This window comes from Lycorma delicatula, chromosome 1 (genome assembly GCF_047948215.1).
Source record: "Lycorma delicatula isolate Av1 chromosome 1, ASM4794821v1, whole genome shotgun sequence".
Classification (NCBI taxonomy): domain Eukaryota; kingdom Metazoa; phylum Arthropoda; class Insecta; order Hemiptera; family Fulgoridae; genus Lycorma; species Lycorma delicatula.
The window spans coordinates 85254607-85274689 of NC_134455.1; the positions used below are offsets into that span (position 1 = coordinate 85254607).

At 30.7% G+C, this 20083-nt stretch overlaps 1 protein-coding gene across 2 annotated transcripts in view; it reads left to right on the forward strand.

The window, feature by feature from the left end:
• LOC142318137 (uncharacterized) overlaps positions 1-20083 on the forward strand; it is a 598310-nt gene that overhangs the window by 550664 nt on the left and 27563 nt on the right. Inside the window, exon 3 of one of the 2 annotated variants that reach the window (XM_075354678.1) lies at positions 17771-17868. The exons of the other annotated variant lie outside the window; for it this stretch is intronic. Coding sequence (XP_075210793.1) covers positions 17771-17784 — 14 coding nt within the window. The 3' untranslated portion in view covers positions 17785-17868. The remainder of the gene's footprint in view (positions 1-17770; positions 17869-20083) is intronic. 2 annotated transcript variants of the gene reach the window in all.

The window sequence follows — 20083 nt, forward strand, 5'->3', positions numbered from 1 at the left end:
CCCGGTCCAGACAATCTAGTTCGTTTGGTAACAGTTCAAAATTCCTTAGGAGTGTTTAAAAAGCCAGTGACAAAATTATGCCCATTGCCCACCAGTGACTAATGTTATGTTAATTGAACAGTATAACCGTATTACCTATGTTAAAATAATCATCTTGTTCTACATTATTGTTTATTTCTTATATATTTTGTTCTTATTCGTTAATAATTTTCTCATTATCATTCTTTTTAAGATTACATAAGTTTATTATTATGTTACTTATGCTTATTACCATTTAATGTTTTAATTATCTAATGCTCTTTAAAGTCTTTATACTATTTTTGTTAAGTGAATTAATTATCGAACATTTTATTTAGTTGGGAATCATATCGATTTCTGGTGGGCGGTATGTTGCGTCGCATCCTTGCTGCAGAAGAGTGAACTATTCTTGTATCATATAGTAATAAGTTAGTGATAGTTAGTAATACGATAGGGCCGAGTCGCCAACTAATGTATCAATATTCTTTTATTAGTAAAGTTATTAGTATCATAGTATGTTTAATTCAAGTGTTTTTATTCTACAGTCCACTTTATATTAACTTCAACTATCAACACACATACAGTTGCTGTTTGCTTCCTGAAAATGTTAGCAATTGTTCTTCTATCTTTTTATTTGAATCGTAATTTTTTTAAATGCTGAACATTTTATTCCAGTCTACGTTATCGAATGCCTTTTCTAGGTGTATAAATGCCAAGTATGTTGGTTTTTTTTCTTTAATCTTCCTTCTACTATTAATCTGCGGCCTAAAATTGCTTCCCTTGTACCTACACTTTTCCTGAAACCAAATTGGTCTCTTCTAATACTTTTTCCACTCTCCTCTCAATTCTTCTGTATAGAATTGTAGTTAAGATTTTTGATGCATGACTAGTTAAACTAATTGTTCTGTATTCTTCACATTTTTTCTGCTCCTGCTTTCTTTGGTATCATGACTATAACACTTTTTTTGAAGTATGACGGAACTTCCCCTTTTTCATAAATATTACACACCAGTTTGTATAATATATCAATCGCTTCCTCACCTGCACTTCGCAGTAATTCTACAGGTATTCCGTCTATTCCAGGAGCCTTTCTGCCATTCAAATCTTTTAATGCTCTCTTAAATTCAGATCTCAGTATTGTTTCTCCCATTTCACCCTCTTCAACTTCCTCTTCTTCCTTTATAACACCATTTTCTAATTCATTTCCTCCGTGTAACTCTTCAATATATTCCACCCACCTATCGACTTTACCTTTCGTATTATAAATCGGTGTACCATCTTTGTTTAACACATTATTAGATTTTAATTTATGTACCCCAAAATTTTCCTTAACTTTCCTGTATGCTCCGCCTATTTTACCAATGTTCATTTCCACTTCTGAACACGTTTCTTTAATCCACTCTTCTTTCGCCAGTTTGCACTGCCTGTTTATAGTATTTCTTAATTGTCGATAGTTCGTTTCACTTTCTTCATCACGTCTTCTTCATGTCTGCTCGAAGGTAAGTATTGAAGTCAACGAGTTGATTTCTAAATCTTTGCTTAACCATGATATAATCTATCTGATACCTTGCAGTATCACCTGGCTTTTCCAAGTGTATATTCTTCTATTATGATTTTTAAATTGGGTGTTGGCAATTACTAAATTATACTTCGTGCAAAACTCTATAAGTCGGTTCCCTCTTTCATTCCTTTTGCCCAGCCCGTATTCACCCACTATATTTCCTTCCTTGCGTTTTCCAATGCTTGCATTCCAATCTCCAACTTTTATTAAATTTTCATCTCCTTTTACGTGTTTAATTGCTTCATCAATCTCTTCGTATACACACTACCTCATTATCATCATGGGCGCTTGTAGGCATATAGATGTTAACAATCGTTGTCGGTTTAGGTTTTGATTTTATCCTTATTACAATGATTCTATCGCTATGCATTTTTAAATACTCTACTCTCTTCCCTATCTTCTTGTGCATTACGAATCCTACTCTTGTTTGCCCATTATTTGAAGTTGAGTTAATTATTCTAAAATCACCTGACCAAAAGTCGCCTTCCTCTTCCCACCGAACCTCACTAATTCCTTCTACATCTACATTTATCTTATTCATTTTTCTTTTTAAATGTTCTAACCTACCAACCTTTTTGAACTTCTAACATTCCACGCTCCGACTCGTATAATGTTATTTTTTAACTTTCTGGTGACCCCTTCCTTAGTAGTCCCCACCCGGAGATCCGAACGGGGGACTAGTTTACCTCCGGAATATTTTACCAAGGAAGGCACCTCCATCATTGCTATATGGAAATGCAGAGAGCTACATTTTCTTGGAAAAAAGCAGCTGTAGTTTCCATTGTTTCAGCTGCGCAGTACTCAGAGCACTGAGTGATGTTGTTATGGCCGTTTAAGTCGTCCTGACTTACGCACTTAACAACTACTGAAAGAGCTGCTGCCCTCTTTCAGGAATCATTCCTTAGTCTGGCTCTCAACAGATACCTCTCCGATATGGTTGCACCTTCGGTCCAGCTACTCTGTATCACTGAGCACTCATGCCCCCTCACCAACGGCAAGGTCTCCTGATTCATAGAGGAGGGATTTTTATTTATTTTTTTTTAATACATGTGGTTGAACTGCACTGATTCTTTCTTGTTCTACGGCTCATGAAATGTGTAACTAGGAGGAAGAAACATCTGAAATCAAGTTTGGTGATAGATTCAAGTAAGTGATTGGGGTATAACAATAATGTTACAGTGGATTGTAAGTGTATGATGTGTAATAAATGATTAGCTATGATAGGTATCTTTTGCAATTTTGTGTGATGTACTATTATTGAATTGCAAGGCTGAATGAGAATACCGATTACATTCAATAGAAATTAAATTCATCTTATGTTAGGCTGAGTAATGTATGACTGAAAACAGTTGCAAACTACTCCTCTAATTAAATACTAAAAATATCATAAGATTTATTCTAATAGGGATACTTTCTCTTCAAAAAATAAATGAATTAATAATTCAAGAATTACTTTACTCCTTGAATCTTCGAGTGGGGTAGCTACTCAACATTTGGTCAAGAAAGAGTACATAAATATTTACTTATAGTTTAAATTTATTTGTAGCAAGATAAATGAAGATAATGTCGTTTGTTATAAAAACTAATAATACGAAATTGACATACGCGTGTTGAATTACATTTTTTACCGACTTTTTGAAGAAAAGTACGTTATTATTTCGGTTGCATTGTGGGATTGGAGAATGAAAATAAATTTTCTTTACATTTTGAATTAAGAGAAATACGAAAATACCATTCACTTAAATTACAGTTTCTTTATATATTTTACTGGGACTTTCATAACCTATTCTACTCATGAAAGTAATGGAAAATGATCATGTAAACATATATTCTAAAATGCTTCCTTTGCGAGTTACGGCTAGTGGAAAATTTCGCTCGGACTTCAGCTATCCCGAGGAAATGTCGTACTGAAATATTTAGAACGTTAATTAAGGGGGAAAAGTAATAATTTGTCATGGCTTTGACCTGAAAAAATCGAATAAAGTAGTTCCCGTATATGCAGTATTTTTTGAGAAATTTGGAGTGAAACCGATAAATTATGGTAAAAACCCCTGTTTTTTGTTTGTGACGTACAATAACTTTGTTAAATGGGTAATAAACATATAACTTTAAACTAAACTTGTAGAGAATTTAATTCTGAACAAAATGGAGTCAAAAAAATTGAATAGAACATAAAAAATTCAAAATTTATTTAGAAACAGTACATTACTATATTTGTCAGAAACCTTTAACAAAGTTATTCTACGTCAAACATAAACGGGGTTTATTACCCTAATTTAAATAATATTTAACAACCCAGATTTCTCAAAAACTACTGCACATACGGTTCTGGGACCTATTTTATTCTATTTTTCATGTCAAACCTATAAGTAATCACTAATTCAACCACTTAATTAACGTCCTAAAAATTTCTGTACGACCTCATTTCACCGAGGTAGCTGAAATCTGAGCGATATCTTTCACTAGCTGTAACTCGCAAACTAAGCATTTTAGGGAACATATGTTTATATGAACGTTTTCCATTATTTTCACGATTAGAATAGGTTATGAAAGCTCGGGAGAACTTCGTGACACACTCTGCATAGGGCTATATATAACATTTTGTGGCTCGAAAATCTCCAAACTACTGGACCAATTTCACTGAAATTTAAATATGCTGTAGTAGGGTATCTGAAGGCATGTGAAAGTTCGATGAAGATTTATTGAGTCGCTCTTGATTTACGCTCAATTTAATGTCGATTAAATTTAAGCAGGACATGTTAAAAGCGTGGTTCGTTATGCTGCTGCAAGTTAGAACGTTGACATTTCTTAATTTGCGATATCTGTTAGCAAAATTGTTTGACCCCTTCATGTAACGTTACCTACTTTAAGGGTCATCATGACTGGTTTTGTATTTGAGCGGGGCAAAAGGAATCAAAATAACGAAAAATCAGTCTTCTTGGATAGAACTGCGCAAGAAATTTTTAATTTTAATTTGGTTACATCGTGCTTAATTTTTAAATATAATTTAAAATTTGTTGATTGTGACATTTCAGAATGGAGGAAGTTTAATGACTAAAAAATATATATACAGGGCAGGATTCTTTGGTTACATAATTAACATGATTAAAATATTTATATTATATAATTTGTTTAAAGTGTTTTTTTAGTTTTTAGTATTTAAAAAAATCAACTTCTAGCGGTACAAGTTAATACTGGTTATTAGTAACAATAATAGAAATAATAATTTTAACTATAACTTGTATACCTTCAAAATTTCATTGAATGACGTTATAGCATTGAAAAATTAATGTCGTCATCTGCATAATATCTGTAATTAATTGATTTTGTTAAGTTGTTTATGTAATAAAGGTCAAATCATTTTAAAAATTTATATTGATTTTAATTTTTATAACCCTGCAGGTGAATTATATCAATGCACTTATAATACATTACATAAATTATTTTAAGCAAGCTAAATTTTATTAAAGGTAAGTGTTACAAGGAACAGAAAAAAAAAATATATATATATAAAACTAAGTACATTTTATTGCCAAAAAATAATACCTGCTGCGCGTAAGTGTATGGCGTAGGTGTATGCAATATATATATTTATATAAGACTATTTTTATTATTGGTACGTAAAGATGAACAGGTCAAAAACTAAATGCTTAAAAATCCTTGTCAAAATAGTAAAAATTAAAAAGGACAAACTTTTTTGTAATTATAATCATACTATCTTTAACCTTTACGAATATGTCTTTTTTCACCTGACACGACTTATATAAATTGCATGTATAACAAAGAAAATTATTTAAGTTTTTATTCTCGTTATTATGTATATTAAAGCGTAATATAAATTGATGTAAATGCAGTTCATCTCATTGAATACCACCCACTACTTATAGCGATTAATTTTATTTCAAACAATGTTAAATGGTGCAAGGTTAATAAACAGTTGCATTAAAACTTCAAAGAAGCACACACACATTCATTTATTTATTTATTATAAGCAAAGAGCCTTGATTGGTTTCTTCTGTACATCATAACCGTGTGAAATCTTCTGATAAAAATAACTAAAAAATAATAATAATAATAAAAATATGGGCAGGGAAAGTTTTCGTTTCCATGTAAAATTTATATCTTTATGTGTAAAAATTATTTATTTATCTTTCTCATTCGTCCGTTTCAAGTAACCTATAAAATATAATAAAAGTAATTTCAGTGATTTGTTTAAGTAGAGAACTTGATATTTCTGGTTGGTAATAAATGTTATGAGCCCCTTGAATTATTATCTTCAGCAGAAATACTGCTTACAGTTTTATTTATTCAGCTTGTAGTATAATATTGTAGATCCTATATATTACTTGTTTTTTCTTATTCATATTAATGAATGACGTAAATTATGTAGCCTTTTCACCATTAGAATATATATATATACATATATATATATATATATATATATATATATATATATATATGTATACTTGTACGTATTGGTTAATGTATAAGTTGGATTTATTTATACTTTATATTAATATTTTTCATCATATAGAATAAAATAGTAACCTATACTAATCAAAAATATTTTATAGTGACCTACATAGTTTCCTTATTACTAGAAATTAGCTCTTATTAAAATGTTACACAAGAAATATATCAATTTCTATTTGCTTTCATATTCCCTTTTCCAGATTTTATTATCTCGCTTTCCTTGATTCCTTCTTTTTTCCTTCAATTTTTTTTTATACGGATCATTCTGTAGTGAGTAATTATTTATATGTATCCACCATTAAAAATGTTCAATAAAACATTTCAGTTAAAAAAAAGTTTCAGTGTGATGATTTTAGTACCGAATGGTCCTAAATTAGATAATTTTACGCTTAATTTAACAAATATAGGCTATAACGAAATTTAATGAATTAAACTGAAAACTATAAAAAAAAAAAAAAAAAAAAAAAAAAAAATACTAAATAGTAATGTTGATCGTAAAGATTGTGGAAGGTTTTGTCAATGTACAAAAAATAATCTCACTTATTCTCAACATCGCAAACACTCTTTTCAAGGAAACCGGATGATTGTCGAGCAGGTATTTATATTATACTCCTACTTTTACTTTCCTAATTAATATTTTGTTGTTTCTCTTATTAAATATTACTTTCTTAGCAGCATTATTCTAGAGCTATGATAAAAGAAGGAAAATTTGGTAATTTGCTAATCGTTTTTTGAGTTACGCGAGATACATACATGCAGAGTCACGCCGAAACTAGTCAAAATGGATTCAGGGATGGTCGAAATGGATATTTCCATTGAAATCTGAAAACGAAATTTTTCGCGATTACAATATTTCCTTTACTTCGTACAAGTAAGTAAAAAGTAATTTGCGAGCAATATTTATGGTAGGGGAGCCAATTTAACTTTAAAAATATAGATTTTTTTTGAGTTTCTCAAAACATTTATTGGTTAATTTAAGCTTTTAATATTATTAAAAGTAATAATACTACTATTAAAGTTCATCATAGTTCACCTTTTCATCCCCAAAAAATAAATTTTAAGTAATATTTTATTGGCTATACATTTATTACTGTAATATTTTGTTTTCTCTTCCATTTAACATAGTAGATGTAGAAAATGATTAAACATGGAAACATAAAAAAAATTCATGGAGGGTGATTTTGAAGGGGGAAGCAGAAAACAATACCAATTATTTGAATTTTTAAAATTTATTTTAGTCTATTTAAACATATAATGATAATTTTCCAGTAAAACTTCATCATAAGTGACTACCCATACCAAAAAAGAAATTGTAGGTAACTTTTCTATGTATAATTATTTTTCCATTATATAAGAATAAATAACCAGTGCCAGGGAAGAATTACATCTTTATTGTCAGCTTTTTTCTTTAAAGTATTAAAATCATACACTGTAATACTGAAATTCGAACATAAATTTATATGCCGTAAATGTGAAAGTTGAAATAGAAGATTCACAAAAAAAGAAGAAATGCTTGGCCTCAATATTAAAATAATATCAGCATTCAAAAAAAGTAATAGAAAAAAATTATGTCTTTGGTCACATCTTTAGAATGAGTAATAATAGTATACCGAAAATAATTAACTGATTTCTGCTGAATGAAAAAAACAATTATAAATTGGATTGAAGGAAATAAGGATTTCTAAGAGATCAGAGTACAGAAAAATATACTTTAAAATAAATAGTAAAAGAAGACAGTCGTGAAAAGGAGATTGAAGAAAATATAAAGAAATGATTCGAATTATACTAATTATTATTCAAATATGGAACAACGCTAGGACAAATTATTTTGAAGTGGTCCATACATGGCCTAAACGAAAAACAAGTTCTTCGTTAAAGATGGTTTATCGAAAATGATAAAAAATGAATACAGTCGATCATTTTATCGTGTCCATCATAATACTATACAATATAATTCCACTATGGACTCAGAGACACTCATATTTTATTTGGTAAATGGAATGTAGTTATGCACAAGTGATCTTACAGCAAGTGTTAGAAATGTCCTGCATTTCCTGAAGGCAGGTTCGAACCTTCGCACCATAATTTTTGACACCCTTCGTAGAAAATCAGGGCTAATGGAATTAATCTCTGCAGAAATCGATCGCTCCAGGGGTAGAGTTCATGGGTTTGTTCGATGTACTTTGTCCTTTCAAAATACTCCAGAGAAAGAAGTCTGGTACGATGTCGGGGGAACTAGAGAGTCACAGACCTTTTGAGATCTTTCGATTACCAAAACTTTCTTCCAAAATTCCTTTGTGATTCTGGATGTAAGACAGGTTACCCGTCTTTTTGCAGGTAACATTAGCGTTCATCAGTTTGGAGAAGAACAACAAATTGCATAATTTATATCCTGGGATGCCGGATTGTCTAGGGTTTCGTAAAATAAGATCGAACTCCCTATTCATGGTCGATAAATTGCACACCAAACCCCTCCCTTCTGTGAGTGCATCTCGATTCCCCCCCGAGGGGAGAAGATCCCGCCTCGTAGCGTTCCGGTCGCTACATCACCCCCTCCGTTCCTAGCCAGTAGTGGCTTTAACGGAGGTTCTGTGAGTGCAGTAAGATGTGTTCTGCGAATCATGTAAGATGTGTCGATTTGTGTAAACCAATATCTATTGTTCTTATTATTGATGTAACCGCTAATGTGAAAATACGCCGCATACCAAAAAAACACATTATCCAGTATGCCCATCCCATACTTTCCTTCTGGTTGATAAACCAGTAGCAGTATCTTATTCTTTTAATAGTATCTGAGGGTTTCAGTTCGTGTATGCAGTGTAATCAGTATGCATGTAGACCTAATTTCTTTGTGGCCTTTTGTGCACTCCCATACGATATTCCTGTCTGCGATGATAATTTAAGCAAACATTTCCTTGGAGGCTGTTCAAGATATGCACGTAGTACACGTTAAAATGATCGCACTATATTAAGTATTTATTATTTTATTAAAAAAGCCACTATATATTAAGAGGAAAAATAAAAAAAGACAATTATTAGACTTATAAATGGGAGTAAACCTAAAAACTGACGTATCGTAGGCGTAGCCATTGAGTAACAGATTGAAAATCTAGGGTTGGTGTTAGGAGAAAATATTGCGTCAAGAGTTAAGAATGATCATTTATTTACTCAGCAGTGGAATCTTTCATTCACCACCACACTTCCCTTGTACTGCCACAAAAAAAAATGTAGCATTTCATTTTGAAATGGAAAATTGTTATGAAGAATTGCATTAAATACGTCGTTCCATTTTAAAAAGTGGAAAATCCATTTGGCCGTAACTGAATCATAAAGTCAAAACGGATGAAGTGATAAACAGTAGTCAGGACTTCACGTCGATTAGTCATACATACATGTTTGTCTATCTTTAATATGTGCCCAAATTGTTTCTCGAACACTAATTGCTGATTTTCCTGAATCAAAAACCATAATATTATTAAGTATTGTTGGTGATTATTATTTATTGCCTTAAAATTAATATTTATTAAATAAGGAATCCAAAAAATTATGTGGTAGTTTTTCATTAAAAACTAGTTATTCTTTTGGTGATTGAGTATAAATGAAATTAAGCTGAAAAATTCTTTTACTTTTTATTTTGCGACGAGAAAAGCAACATTAAAATATCTTCAAATTGTCTGTGTAAGACATTTAATTTTTTTTTTAATCTCCAACTTACGACTATTTGGGAAAACAACTATAGGATTACTGGAGGACCTTCCTTAGAGGATAAAGTTAGTAGAGTCTTTGAAAGTAATCTATTTGATGAATATGAGTCTTGAATATCGATTAAAATATGACAACACAGTTGGAGGACTTTACCGGAACGCGGCTTTAGCCACGTGACCTATCTAGCTGCGTTTCCCGTCACTCGGCTAAAGCCGCGTTCTGGGAAAGTGCTGCAACTGCTGGTTGTTTCCGATGCAAGACTTACACACACATAATACAAACACAACTTAATTAAAAATTTGTATCATTTTATTTAAATGTAATATTTTTTTTGTTTATTTAATTCAAAGATTCTAACTAAAGCGCGCGCGTATACCGTATTTAATTCGCGCGGGTGTGATGATACTAGCGGCGACGGTCAGTATTAACTAAACTAATGTAATTTCACAACTTACATAGAACAAATTTCGATTGTACAGTCGGAGACCGGTGAAGCCGCGAGGCTTAACACATCAGGTACCGAGTCAACCGGGTGATCGATTTCGAGACCCAGCCAGACCGAATTACTTTTTTACAGTTTAAATATTATTCATTTATTTAATTCTACCGTTCACCTGTGACGTCACAGATGAACGTACAATTTTTTGTTGTTGTAAATATTGTTATTTTTTAAAAAACGGCCTTAATTATGAAAAATTATGAGATATTGAGGGTGACCTTACTTTAAAGCCTTACTCCCTTGACCAAAGTTGAGAATTTAATGGCATCAATGCCCCATATATACATGTAATCTGACCAAGTTTGGTAAAAATCGGTGCAGTAGTTCTGGAGATTTAAGGTGATTTAGAGATCAACACCGAACACACACACACACGTACATGCGAACATTAACATCCGTAAAATATCCATCCGGTTTTTTGGCGTTCCTTAGGTGTCAAAACATCAAGATTCCGATATTTCATGCCCAAATTGGACCGTTACAATACTGTCTCTTCTGGACCTATAGCTCTACTACAGCGCCATCTAGAGACGGAAAAGTATAAACACACAGGTTAAATTGCCTTTTTATTTTAGGATAGTCGGTTGAATAATATTTGGTAATACTATGAAATTAATAAAGATAGTTTAGAACAGAGTACGTATCTAAACAATCATTATTTTCCGTTTGTTAAGCATCAAATTTTACAAATGAAACTGAATTCACGCCAATTTGAAATATAAACAAAAAAAAATCTCTAAAATGTTTGAATTCCTTACGTATTATTTAGTACCACTGAAGCTATTTTAAAGCTAGCGAACTTGTCATCAGAAATTATATATGTTTCCTCCTTTATATTTTTTCATAACAATAATAATAATTTATTTACTAATTCGATAGATATGCTGACATAATTTAATAAAGATAGATTGCAACATGGACTTTCCTGCAACCAGGTTTCTTGTTAATTTTTTACATCCAGCTATTAGCTCAGTTATGGTAAATGGTTATTTCTATTAATTTCTGTTGAACTGATTTTAATATCAACTTTAGATTAAACATATTCGCAGCACTGTTGTCACAGCATTCTTTTAACATTTGTTTTGAACACCTGTATTATATCTCCAGCAGATTTGCATATTGCTTATTAAAAATTGTTTATAATAAAGTAATGAATATTTAATCCATTTCGAATTAGTATTCTGCTGTCAGTAAATTTGTTTGCACATGGTGACTTTTATGCCTTATTCTTTGTGTTGATAGAATTAATTTTTTTCTTAATTTAATACCTATGTGATGTTGTCCCTACTGATTGAAAACTGCACGTTAATAATTATTTCTCTACCCTTTCTCAGAAAGTGCTGTTCTACATGGTGTACCTCAATGTTTCTAACGGATGTGACGCTTATAAAACAACTAGGGGATAAACGGACGGGTGATATTTGCTTTCTCTGAGAGTAATGGTGTTCATTATACACCTCTGTTTATTAAATAGAATGAAATTGTCGCTTGTAAGACTTAATATTATATTTTAAAGAGCTTGATATTTTGATATAAAGGTGTTTTATTTGGTTTACTAAAAAAACCATTAAACCATTAAAAACCATTTCTTATTTCCCCTTAGTAAACTTAACATGGAGTAGTTATTACTGTTGTAAATTCTTATGAAATTATCAGATGTGATTCGTAGCCCATGTTAGACCGCCTAAAACCATTAGTTTATGACAACATACATACTTAGTTGAAGAAAAAACCTTTCATTTATTTTTAATTCAACCTTTTTAACAATTTTAAAAAACTTTTGCAGTCCTACACAGGAAGACTGACTTTTCATTTCCGACGTCCTAACTATTTCCAAGTCACAAACGCACTGATTTTCAGAGTACGACGCACTACATGTGTTCAATTAACGAATAAACCCTAACCACAAGCATCACTTTTCAACTCACACATTACTGTGACTTATCTCATACATAAGCGTATATGAAAAATACACTACCAGACAGTCAACATAACCTCAAATTGAGTTTATGTTGTCTATTGTCGATCTTAAATTGAGCGTAACTCAAGAATGTGTCAACAAATCTTCATCAAATTTTCACATGCACAACTTCAGGTACACTTTTTATTACATCCATATCCTCGTAGGGAAAGACACTCATCCGCCTTGTAACGATTCCGGTCGCCACGCCATCTCATCGGTTCCTAAGCCCTGATGGGTTTACCGAGGTCGTCTTTTAGATCCTCTAAACTTAACAAAACAGTGATCAGTTTGGCCTCTTTTCAGGATGCCATCGTTGCATATGCATCGATAGACATTTCTATCATTACATTTACACAACTTACTATCGCCTTTGTATGGTCTCTTCCAACCACGACTATCTATCATAACTCACAATCCTCAACCATCAAATTAACCGATTCGTGGAACCGCGATCCCCCTGCCTTCCTCTAAAATCGAAGATTTTACACTAAAATTCTTCCTGTATGTAACTTCAATTAGACTACGCACTCAGATCATTATTTGATTGAGTCTCTATACATCAAAAATACTATATCCTCATACCAACAAACGTGTTGATTGCAGCAACGACAAATTTGTCCTACAATTCTATTTACTCAAAGTCCTCTTGATATAATTAAAAATCAAGAAACAGATTCACAGACTGAATAACCTGTAATGAAAACATACCCTATCTCTCTTTGCTCTGGTCCACTTTCTGGAGCGAGGTCAATGCCTACATCCTCCCGCACCACAGCTCCAGCAAAGAGTTCTCCATACATCCATCTCATCCTAACAATGAATATCTCAACTAACTGGGGCTCGATGCCAAAATTCCTATCTTGGTGAAGTAAGCACCCAGGCGGACCCCTAGCCATCCCGGTTGCTGTACTATCTATACATCTATAATAACAGCGTCACACTCCCTCAGCCATTCTCCGCAGAGCTAACAATCTAAGGACTACTATAGCACTTTTAATTTTCAATGAAATTTATCTAGTAGTTTTGGAGATTTTCGAGCTACAAATTTTATACATAGGTTCCTCTCTCTCTCTCTCTCTCTCACTCTCTTCCTCTCTCTATACATGCATATACATATATATAAAATAACAATTAAACTCTATTCTTTGGTTAGAGAAATATAAAAAAACTTAATAAGTTATCAAATTATCCATATTAATAGAAATATTTTCTAATGCAATTCATTAGGTCAACAACCAAACAAACAAAAGAAAAACCTCGACGTTTCGTCGAAGATGTAGGACTTTATCAAGACAAACCACAAATGACAAAACACAACACCAGCAAACACTTATAAACCCCCCACCACCTAATCTAATAAAAACCAAAACCCCACTACTAAAAATGTTATCATTGCTTTTGTTATTTTGTTTGTTTGGTTGTTGACTTAATGAATTGCATTAGAAAATTTTCTATTAATTTGGATAATTTTTTAACTTATTTAGTTTATATATATATATATATATATATATATATATATATACACTAGCGGACCCGACAGACGTTGTCCTGACGCGGCATTGTTCTGTAACAAATACACAACACATAAATATAAGTAACTTATGTGGACGAAATTTCATTAATATGACTAATTAGTATGATTATTATCAGTTTGTGATTGTTTTATTATTGTAATGGGCTTATTAATTAATTATGTGTCGAATGGTTATTATTTATTTTTACTAAATATTGAGATGACTGATGAAAATTGAATTAAAAAATCTGAACGTCGTAAAATTAATAATTAGTGTAATTTATAAATTTTCATCCACATTACTGCTAATTTTCACTCAAGATCATTCTAAAAAAGTACCTCTTACATTTTTTTTATTTTTATTTAATAATTTTGAAGTTTCATAACCAAGTGATAGATTAATCAATTAACAAAAAAATTAAAGCACTGTAAAAAAAGCGAGGTAGTTAAAATTTTAGTAGAAAATTTTCTCATTCTTTATTTTAACATTCTCTATTTTACCAAATTTTAGATAATAGTAAATTAAAAACAGTTTTTGTAATTTTTTTATAAAATTAATCAGCTACAAAAATTATAAATTCAATTTTTTAAATATACTTTAAACTGTAATTATTACAAGTAGCTTATATTTTAATTTTATAAATGTTATAATTTATTTTACAAACTTACATTTTATTTTCAAAGAGCCGTTCAATACTTCATAAGTTGCATAGAATCAAATGAGAACTGACAGTTTAAATTTGTTGGTTAAGTTGATTGTTATTGAATGCACTTGTATACATCATTAAAATTCATGAAAAGTCATGTAAAATACTCACTTCAATACTGCTTCTTACAAATTTGCACAATATATATTTTTTAATTACACTTTAAAACATTATTTCAATAATAATATAATATATTATTCTCAATAAGCGCGTAATTCTAGCAGACTCGGCAATGCTTCGGTTTTGCTAGATTTGAGTATACATACAGATTAAATGAACACAATTGAAAGTTTCATAAAACCTTAAAAAACTGAACATTAAAAACTTCACAAAATTTAACCTTTCACTTTATAAAAGTCAGAATGTAAATAAATCCAATTGTCAGAACTGCACTACATATCGGATTTAATTCAAACTACTCTCTAAACATAGTAGTCCGTTAAAAATACGAATTTTAATGTAATAACAACCCTAAGCTACAATGCAAGTAACTGATACGAAAAAGCAACAAAATGAAAAAAAATTTCCTAGAATCCGAACGCAGCACCAACTATCGGGTCTGACTGATATGCCAAAATTTTCTTTTTAATTTCTAAAACGCGATCGTAGCGCTGCCAACCGGATCCAATTGTGAACCTTAACCATCCCAAGATCAACAACAACATATAAATAAATAAATTAATTAAAAGAACATTTTCCATCGGATCAAATTGTGAATCTACTTCATTCTCGAATCAACTTAATCACACACACAAAATTTCATCAAAATCAGTCCAGCCGTTTAGGAGGAGTCACATACATACGAACAGGAGAACTATATATATAAAGATAAAAGGGAATTACATTTTAAGTGAGTGGTATTTTCGTACTTCTCAAACCTCAAAACGTAAATAAAATTCAATTCACCCCCCACTCAAACCGTGCGACCGAAAGTAACACCGTACTTTCCTTCGAAAAGTCAGTAAAAACAAATTATGCAGAATGGGTATTATTAATTTGCATATTTTTTTTTTAATTTGTCTTTTTTACCTTTTTTTAGAAGTGATCTTTTGCAATTTTATGGGGAAAACGCCAAAAAAATTGAAATTTGGATATAAAATTCCTTTTAGCTTCGTCTGTTCAAATAAACATTTTTGAAATAATTAAAAATATCTTCTGCTCACATCAGACGAAATATTTGCGTAACTTTAACGTAAATTAAAAATGTGTGTGTGTGTGTGTGTTCAACTGCGTATATGTGTGCAAATTCAGTTGAAAATCGCCGATGAGGTGAAATTAGTTAAAATAAAATTAACTTAAATAAATATAAATCGGAATAAAAAGCACTAAAAAAATACGTTTTCAATTTTTCTTTAAATCTACTTTTTTAGACGTTGGTGGCACAACTACCATCATGTTATTTTTGTACTTATGCTTAATTTGACTTCGGCTTTAGATAATTAAAATTTAACATAAAATTGAAAAATTATTATTTTAAACATTTTAGGCAGGGCTTTATTTTAATCTGTTTTTTGTTTTATTTTACAGTTATAGTTTTTAGTTTTTGAACCATATTTAAAATATGGATAAACCAACAAAAAAAATCTAGATAAAAAAAATCCATATAGAAAAAACGCATAGGTGAGAAACCAGTTTCGTGATAAAATTAATAAAAGGAACGGAATGAAACAACGCAGGAGCCTTGAATTTCAGCTGCGAAACTTTTTTAAAAATGAAAACGTTCATCTCCCTTCACGTTTGTTTCGCCGTTGTAAATATTTTTAGAGAAATCTTTTTTTTATCTAATATTATATATATATGCTTATATTATAACTTACATGCTATACCGTACATGCTTCCGATCAGCAGCATACATTTTCATCAAAAAAAGTTGTTTTTAAAAATAATCAATATTTATTTAACTATTTTTGTTTAAAAGTAAAACAATAATTTCCTTGGAGTATTTTAGTTTGTACAAAAATATTTATTTGTACCTACTTTTCGTATTATATTTATATATTCAAAAATAATTAAAAAAAAATTATATCTGTTCTATCATTTGAATCATGTTATTGGTTATATTTAACCTTTAATATTCTTTGATCATAAACTTCTATGATCTATCGCAGCTGTCCATTACCATCCTTTACTGTATCAGGGCCAAAGTTTCTTGAAAGAAAACATACTGCTACTGAATGGCATTTATATTTAGTAGTATATAATTTATTTATAAAATATATATACTGGTATAAATTATCTGTTATCCTTACGTTTTGACACAACATATAGATCCACTTTTACAGAATTATTATTACGAAGCTATGCTAATGGCTCTCAGTGATTTATTTAAAATGACTTTTTCTAAGATACATTAATAGTAAAGGTACAATAATAGTTAAAATTATGTGAATGATGGTAATAATAATAATAATAATAAAACTATACAACATATTTTAACATATTATATTTACTTTCCTGGCATCAAAACTCTATAACTATGGTGCAAGAAGAAAAGTGTGGTAATCAATCAAAAAATGGGTGTGGATTTATTTTTCATTATTGAAATTTCATGTCCCGTGGACTCCAAAAAACAAAAAAAAATTTGGGAATAATTTTCGTACATAAGTATGAATTGCGTTGTCGTTTTTTAATCTTAATAACTTTTGACTGGATAAACAGATTTTGATGAAATGTGGCTCAGACTTGTGTGTTTGGGACAATTTATTGGTAAACGTTTTGGGGTCAACAATTCCAAGAGGGGTTTCTTGTCTCAATTTTCTTTGTCTCAATTTTCTCATAATTTTACAACCATAACCCAACTTTATATTAAGATCAGTACGTGCGAGCATGCTTATCATAACATTTATTTTTTAATTTGCCCCAAAATTCTTTCCCTTTTCCAAAAATTGGAAAAAATTGTCTTTTTATTTATTACATACTTTTTAGCCGAATTGTTATTATGTTTTCCTAAGCATTACAACTTTTAATATCATTGCAAACGACCCAAATAAAAGACTTTGGAAGCAATATTGTGGGTGGGAGCCGATAAAAGTTTTAAAATACCGAGATTGTTGAATTTAAAAATTTTTTTGATTAATTTAAATGTTTAATATTGTTGAAAGTTTAAACAATAAACTCGTAATTATAATAGTACAATAAAATTTCATCGTAATTCATCTCCTCACTCCCAAAAACAATCTTTGGTAATTTTTAATTGGTTGTACGTTTTTCAGTGAAATCTTTTTAATTTTTTCCATTTAACGTAGTAAAAGTAGAAAAATCAAAAAGTTTTTTTGGCGGTGAGGTAATGGAAATAAGTAACAAATATCAATTTTTTAAACTTTTTTTTCAGATATTACTACATAAGAGTAAATAATCAGTGCCAGAAATACAACTTAGTTTTCAGCATTTTTAAATACAGAAAATATTAATTTTCAGTTGATAAAATATGTAAGTATAATAATAATGATTTCTAACAAATTACGAAAATTTTTTTTTCATGAAAATTATTTTTTAGTTGGTAAAAACCGTTTTTAAAGATTTCATGTGTGTGTGTGTGTGTCTCTCTCTCTCTCTCTCTCTCTCTCTTTCTCTTTGTGTGTGTGTGTGTATGTGTGCGCGCGCCCGCGTGATATCTACAAAAGTGGAAATGTGATTAATCAATCATAAGTACATTGTGAATGATATCTTAATTAAAATGTATAAGATTTATAGTTGGAGCCAATATTCATATGAATAACTCGATTAGGTCATTTTAATGTCTGTGCTATTTGAGTTTAATTTGGTTGCACTTATAAGTAAATCTTATGATGTACCCTTGAACGGGCGGGTTTTGATGTTCGATGTCAAGTGAACCTGAATTACTATAGGAAGAACTATTGCATAGAAATTCTTTTGACATGTATGTTTTAAGGTTTGATCGAAAATCTGCACTCAGACGTTAATAAGATGGACTGAGGACACCATATCATTCTGATTGCAATTGAAACGCATCCAAATAATCTTTGCACCCTTAAAACTACCACCAACTTTGCAGAAAGGTTTAAAGCAAACTTACGCTGTTCACCCGTCTAATCAAACATTCCATCATAACTAGTTACTACAGAAGAAATTATTCTTATCAATTACACTGAATATTAACGGGAAAAAATTATCTTTGCTCGTTTCAAAAGGCTGACTAGTTAGAAGCTTAATAATTTGCTTCATAGTAACGGTAAAAAAATTCTTTTTTTCTTTCGTTTTCTATTACACTACCACCTTGAGGTCGGACCTGTATTAACATGAACACATCCCCTTGTGGAAGACTCAGGTGGAATTATTCACCTCTGTACTTCTTCCGCCATCTTCATACGGAAAATCTTCACTAATATCATAGTCACCGCATCCCACACCCGTTTGGTTCGCTGCAGAGTCCCCATGATATCTAGCACACTTCACTGTGATGCAGAAACCGATCGCCCGCGAATACCTATGTTCTGCGGTATTCTCTTCTCCGCAATAGACGCATTCCACAGTCTTAAAGTCCATGCGCACAAGTATGGTTCCGTCACCGGTAAGGAACTGGGTCAACTCATACCCCAGTTCTCTGTGTTTTCAATTGATCCATCAATTGTTTTCATTGATATCTTCTGCCATCTGCGGATAAGCTATGCCTGCACATCTGCCTCACTTGCCCCCTGCAAATTTCCTGTCTCTTCCAAACGAGGTATTACAAGGCTTCAAGTCCGGCCATTACTCCTGTGAGATTGTCCTGTACTCTCAGCACACATCTCAGAGACAGCCCTGTGCACCCGGCTAAGAATTGCCCAGGCTTTCCATACTTTCCAGTCTGACGGTGAACATTTGGGATGATCTTATTGTATTCATAATTTTAGCGTTTATGAACAGTATTGAAAAAACAGTCCATATTATATTGTGGATAAGTGACATTTGTAAATAAATATATGGGTAAAAGCTTCGCTTACTTTTATATTCGTAAAAATATGATTAATCGCTTGTCTTATAATATGGTTATTACAGAACATCGTCATTTAATTCAAATTACTTAACATTGCAGCTACTTTAAAAGATTTATTAATTTGTTCCTGTCGTAATAATGGTTACTTAAAATTATAAAAATTTTCTGATTCAGTTATTTAAAATTAATGCATTAGTTTTTTGATCTACTTTTAAAAATAACTGTTCCTGACTGAAGTAAATTATTGAATTTAATAAAACGCATGAAGAGAAAAATTATAAAAAAAATCCTGAAATTTAAGAAAAAGGATTGGATTTTAAATGTTATATTTTATTTATGTTTTACTTAAATGATATATTTTTTACAATATCTTTTGCGATAAGTTTTACTTCCAAAGATTATTCTTTATAAAAGGATATATATATATATATATATATATATATATATATATATATATATATATATATATTTGCCAACTTTTAGTAATGAAATTTTATTACTCAGTTAACAGAAAGTAAAATAAAAAATTCTGTAAGAATAAACCATTATCATGTATGACAATTAATCATTAGTATGAAGCAAGTTATTAAATTATAAATTCGTTTGCAAATATATATTACTTAAAAATATTCCTGTTAGATGCACTATGATATACTTTTTCTCTTGTCAAGTATTTTTCACAAGTTTCTGTTTAGAATTGAAGTTGAT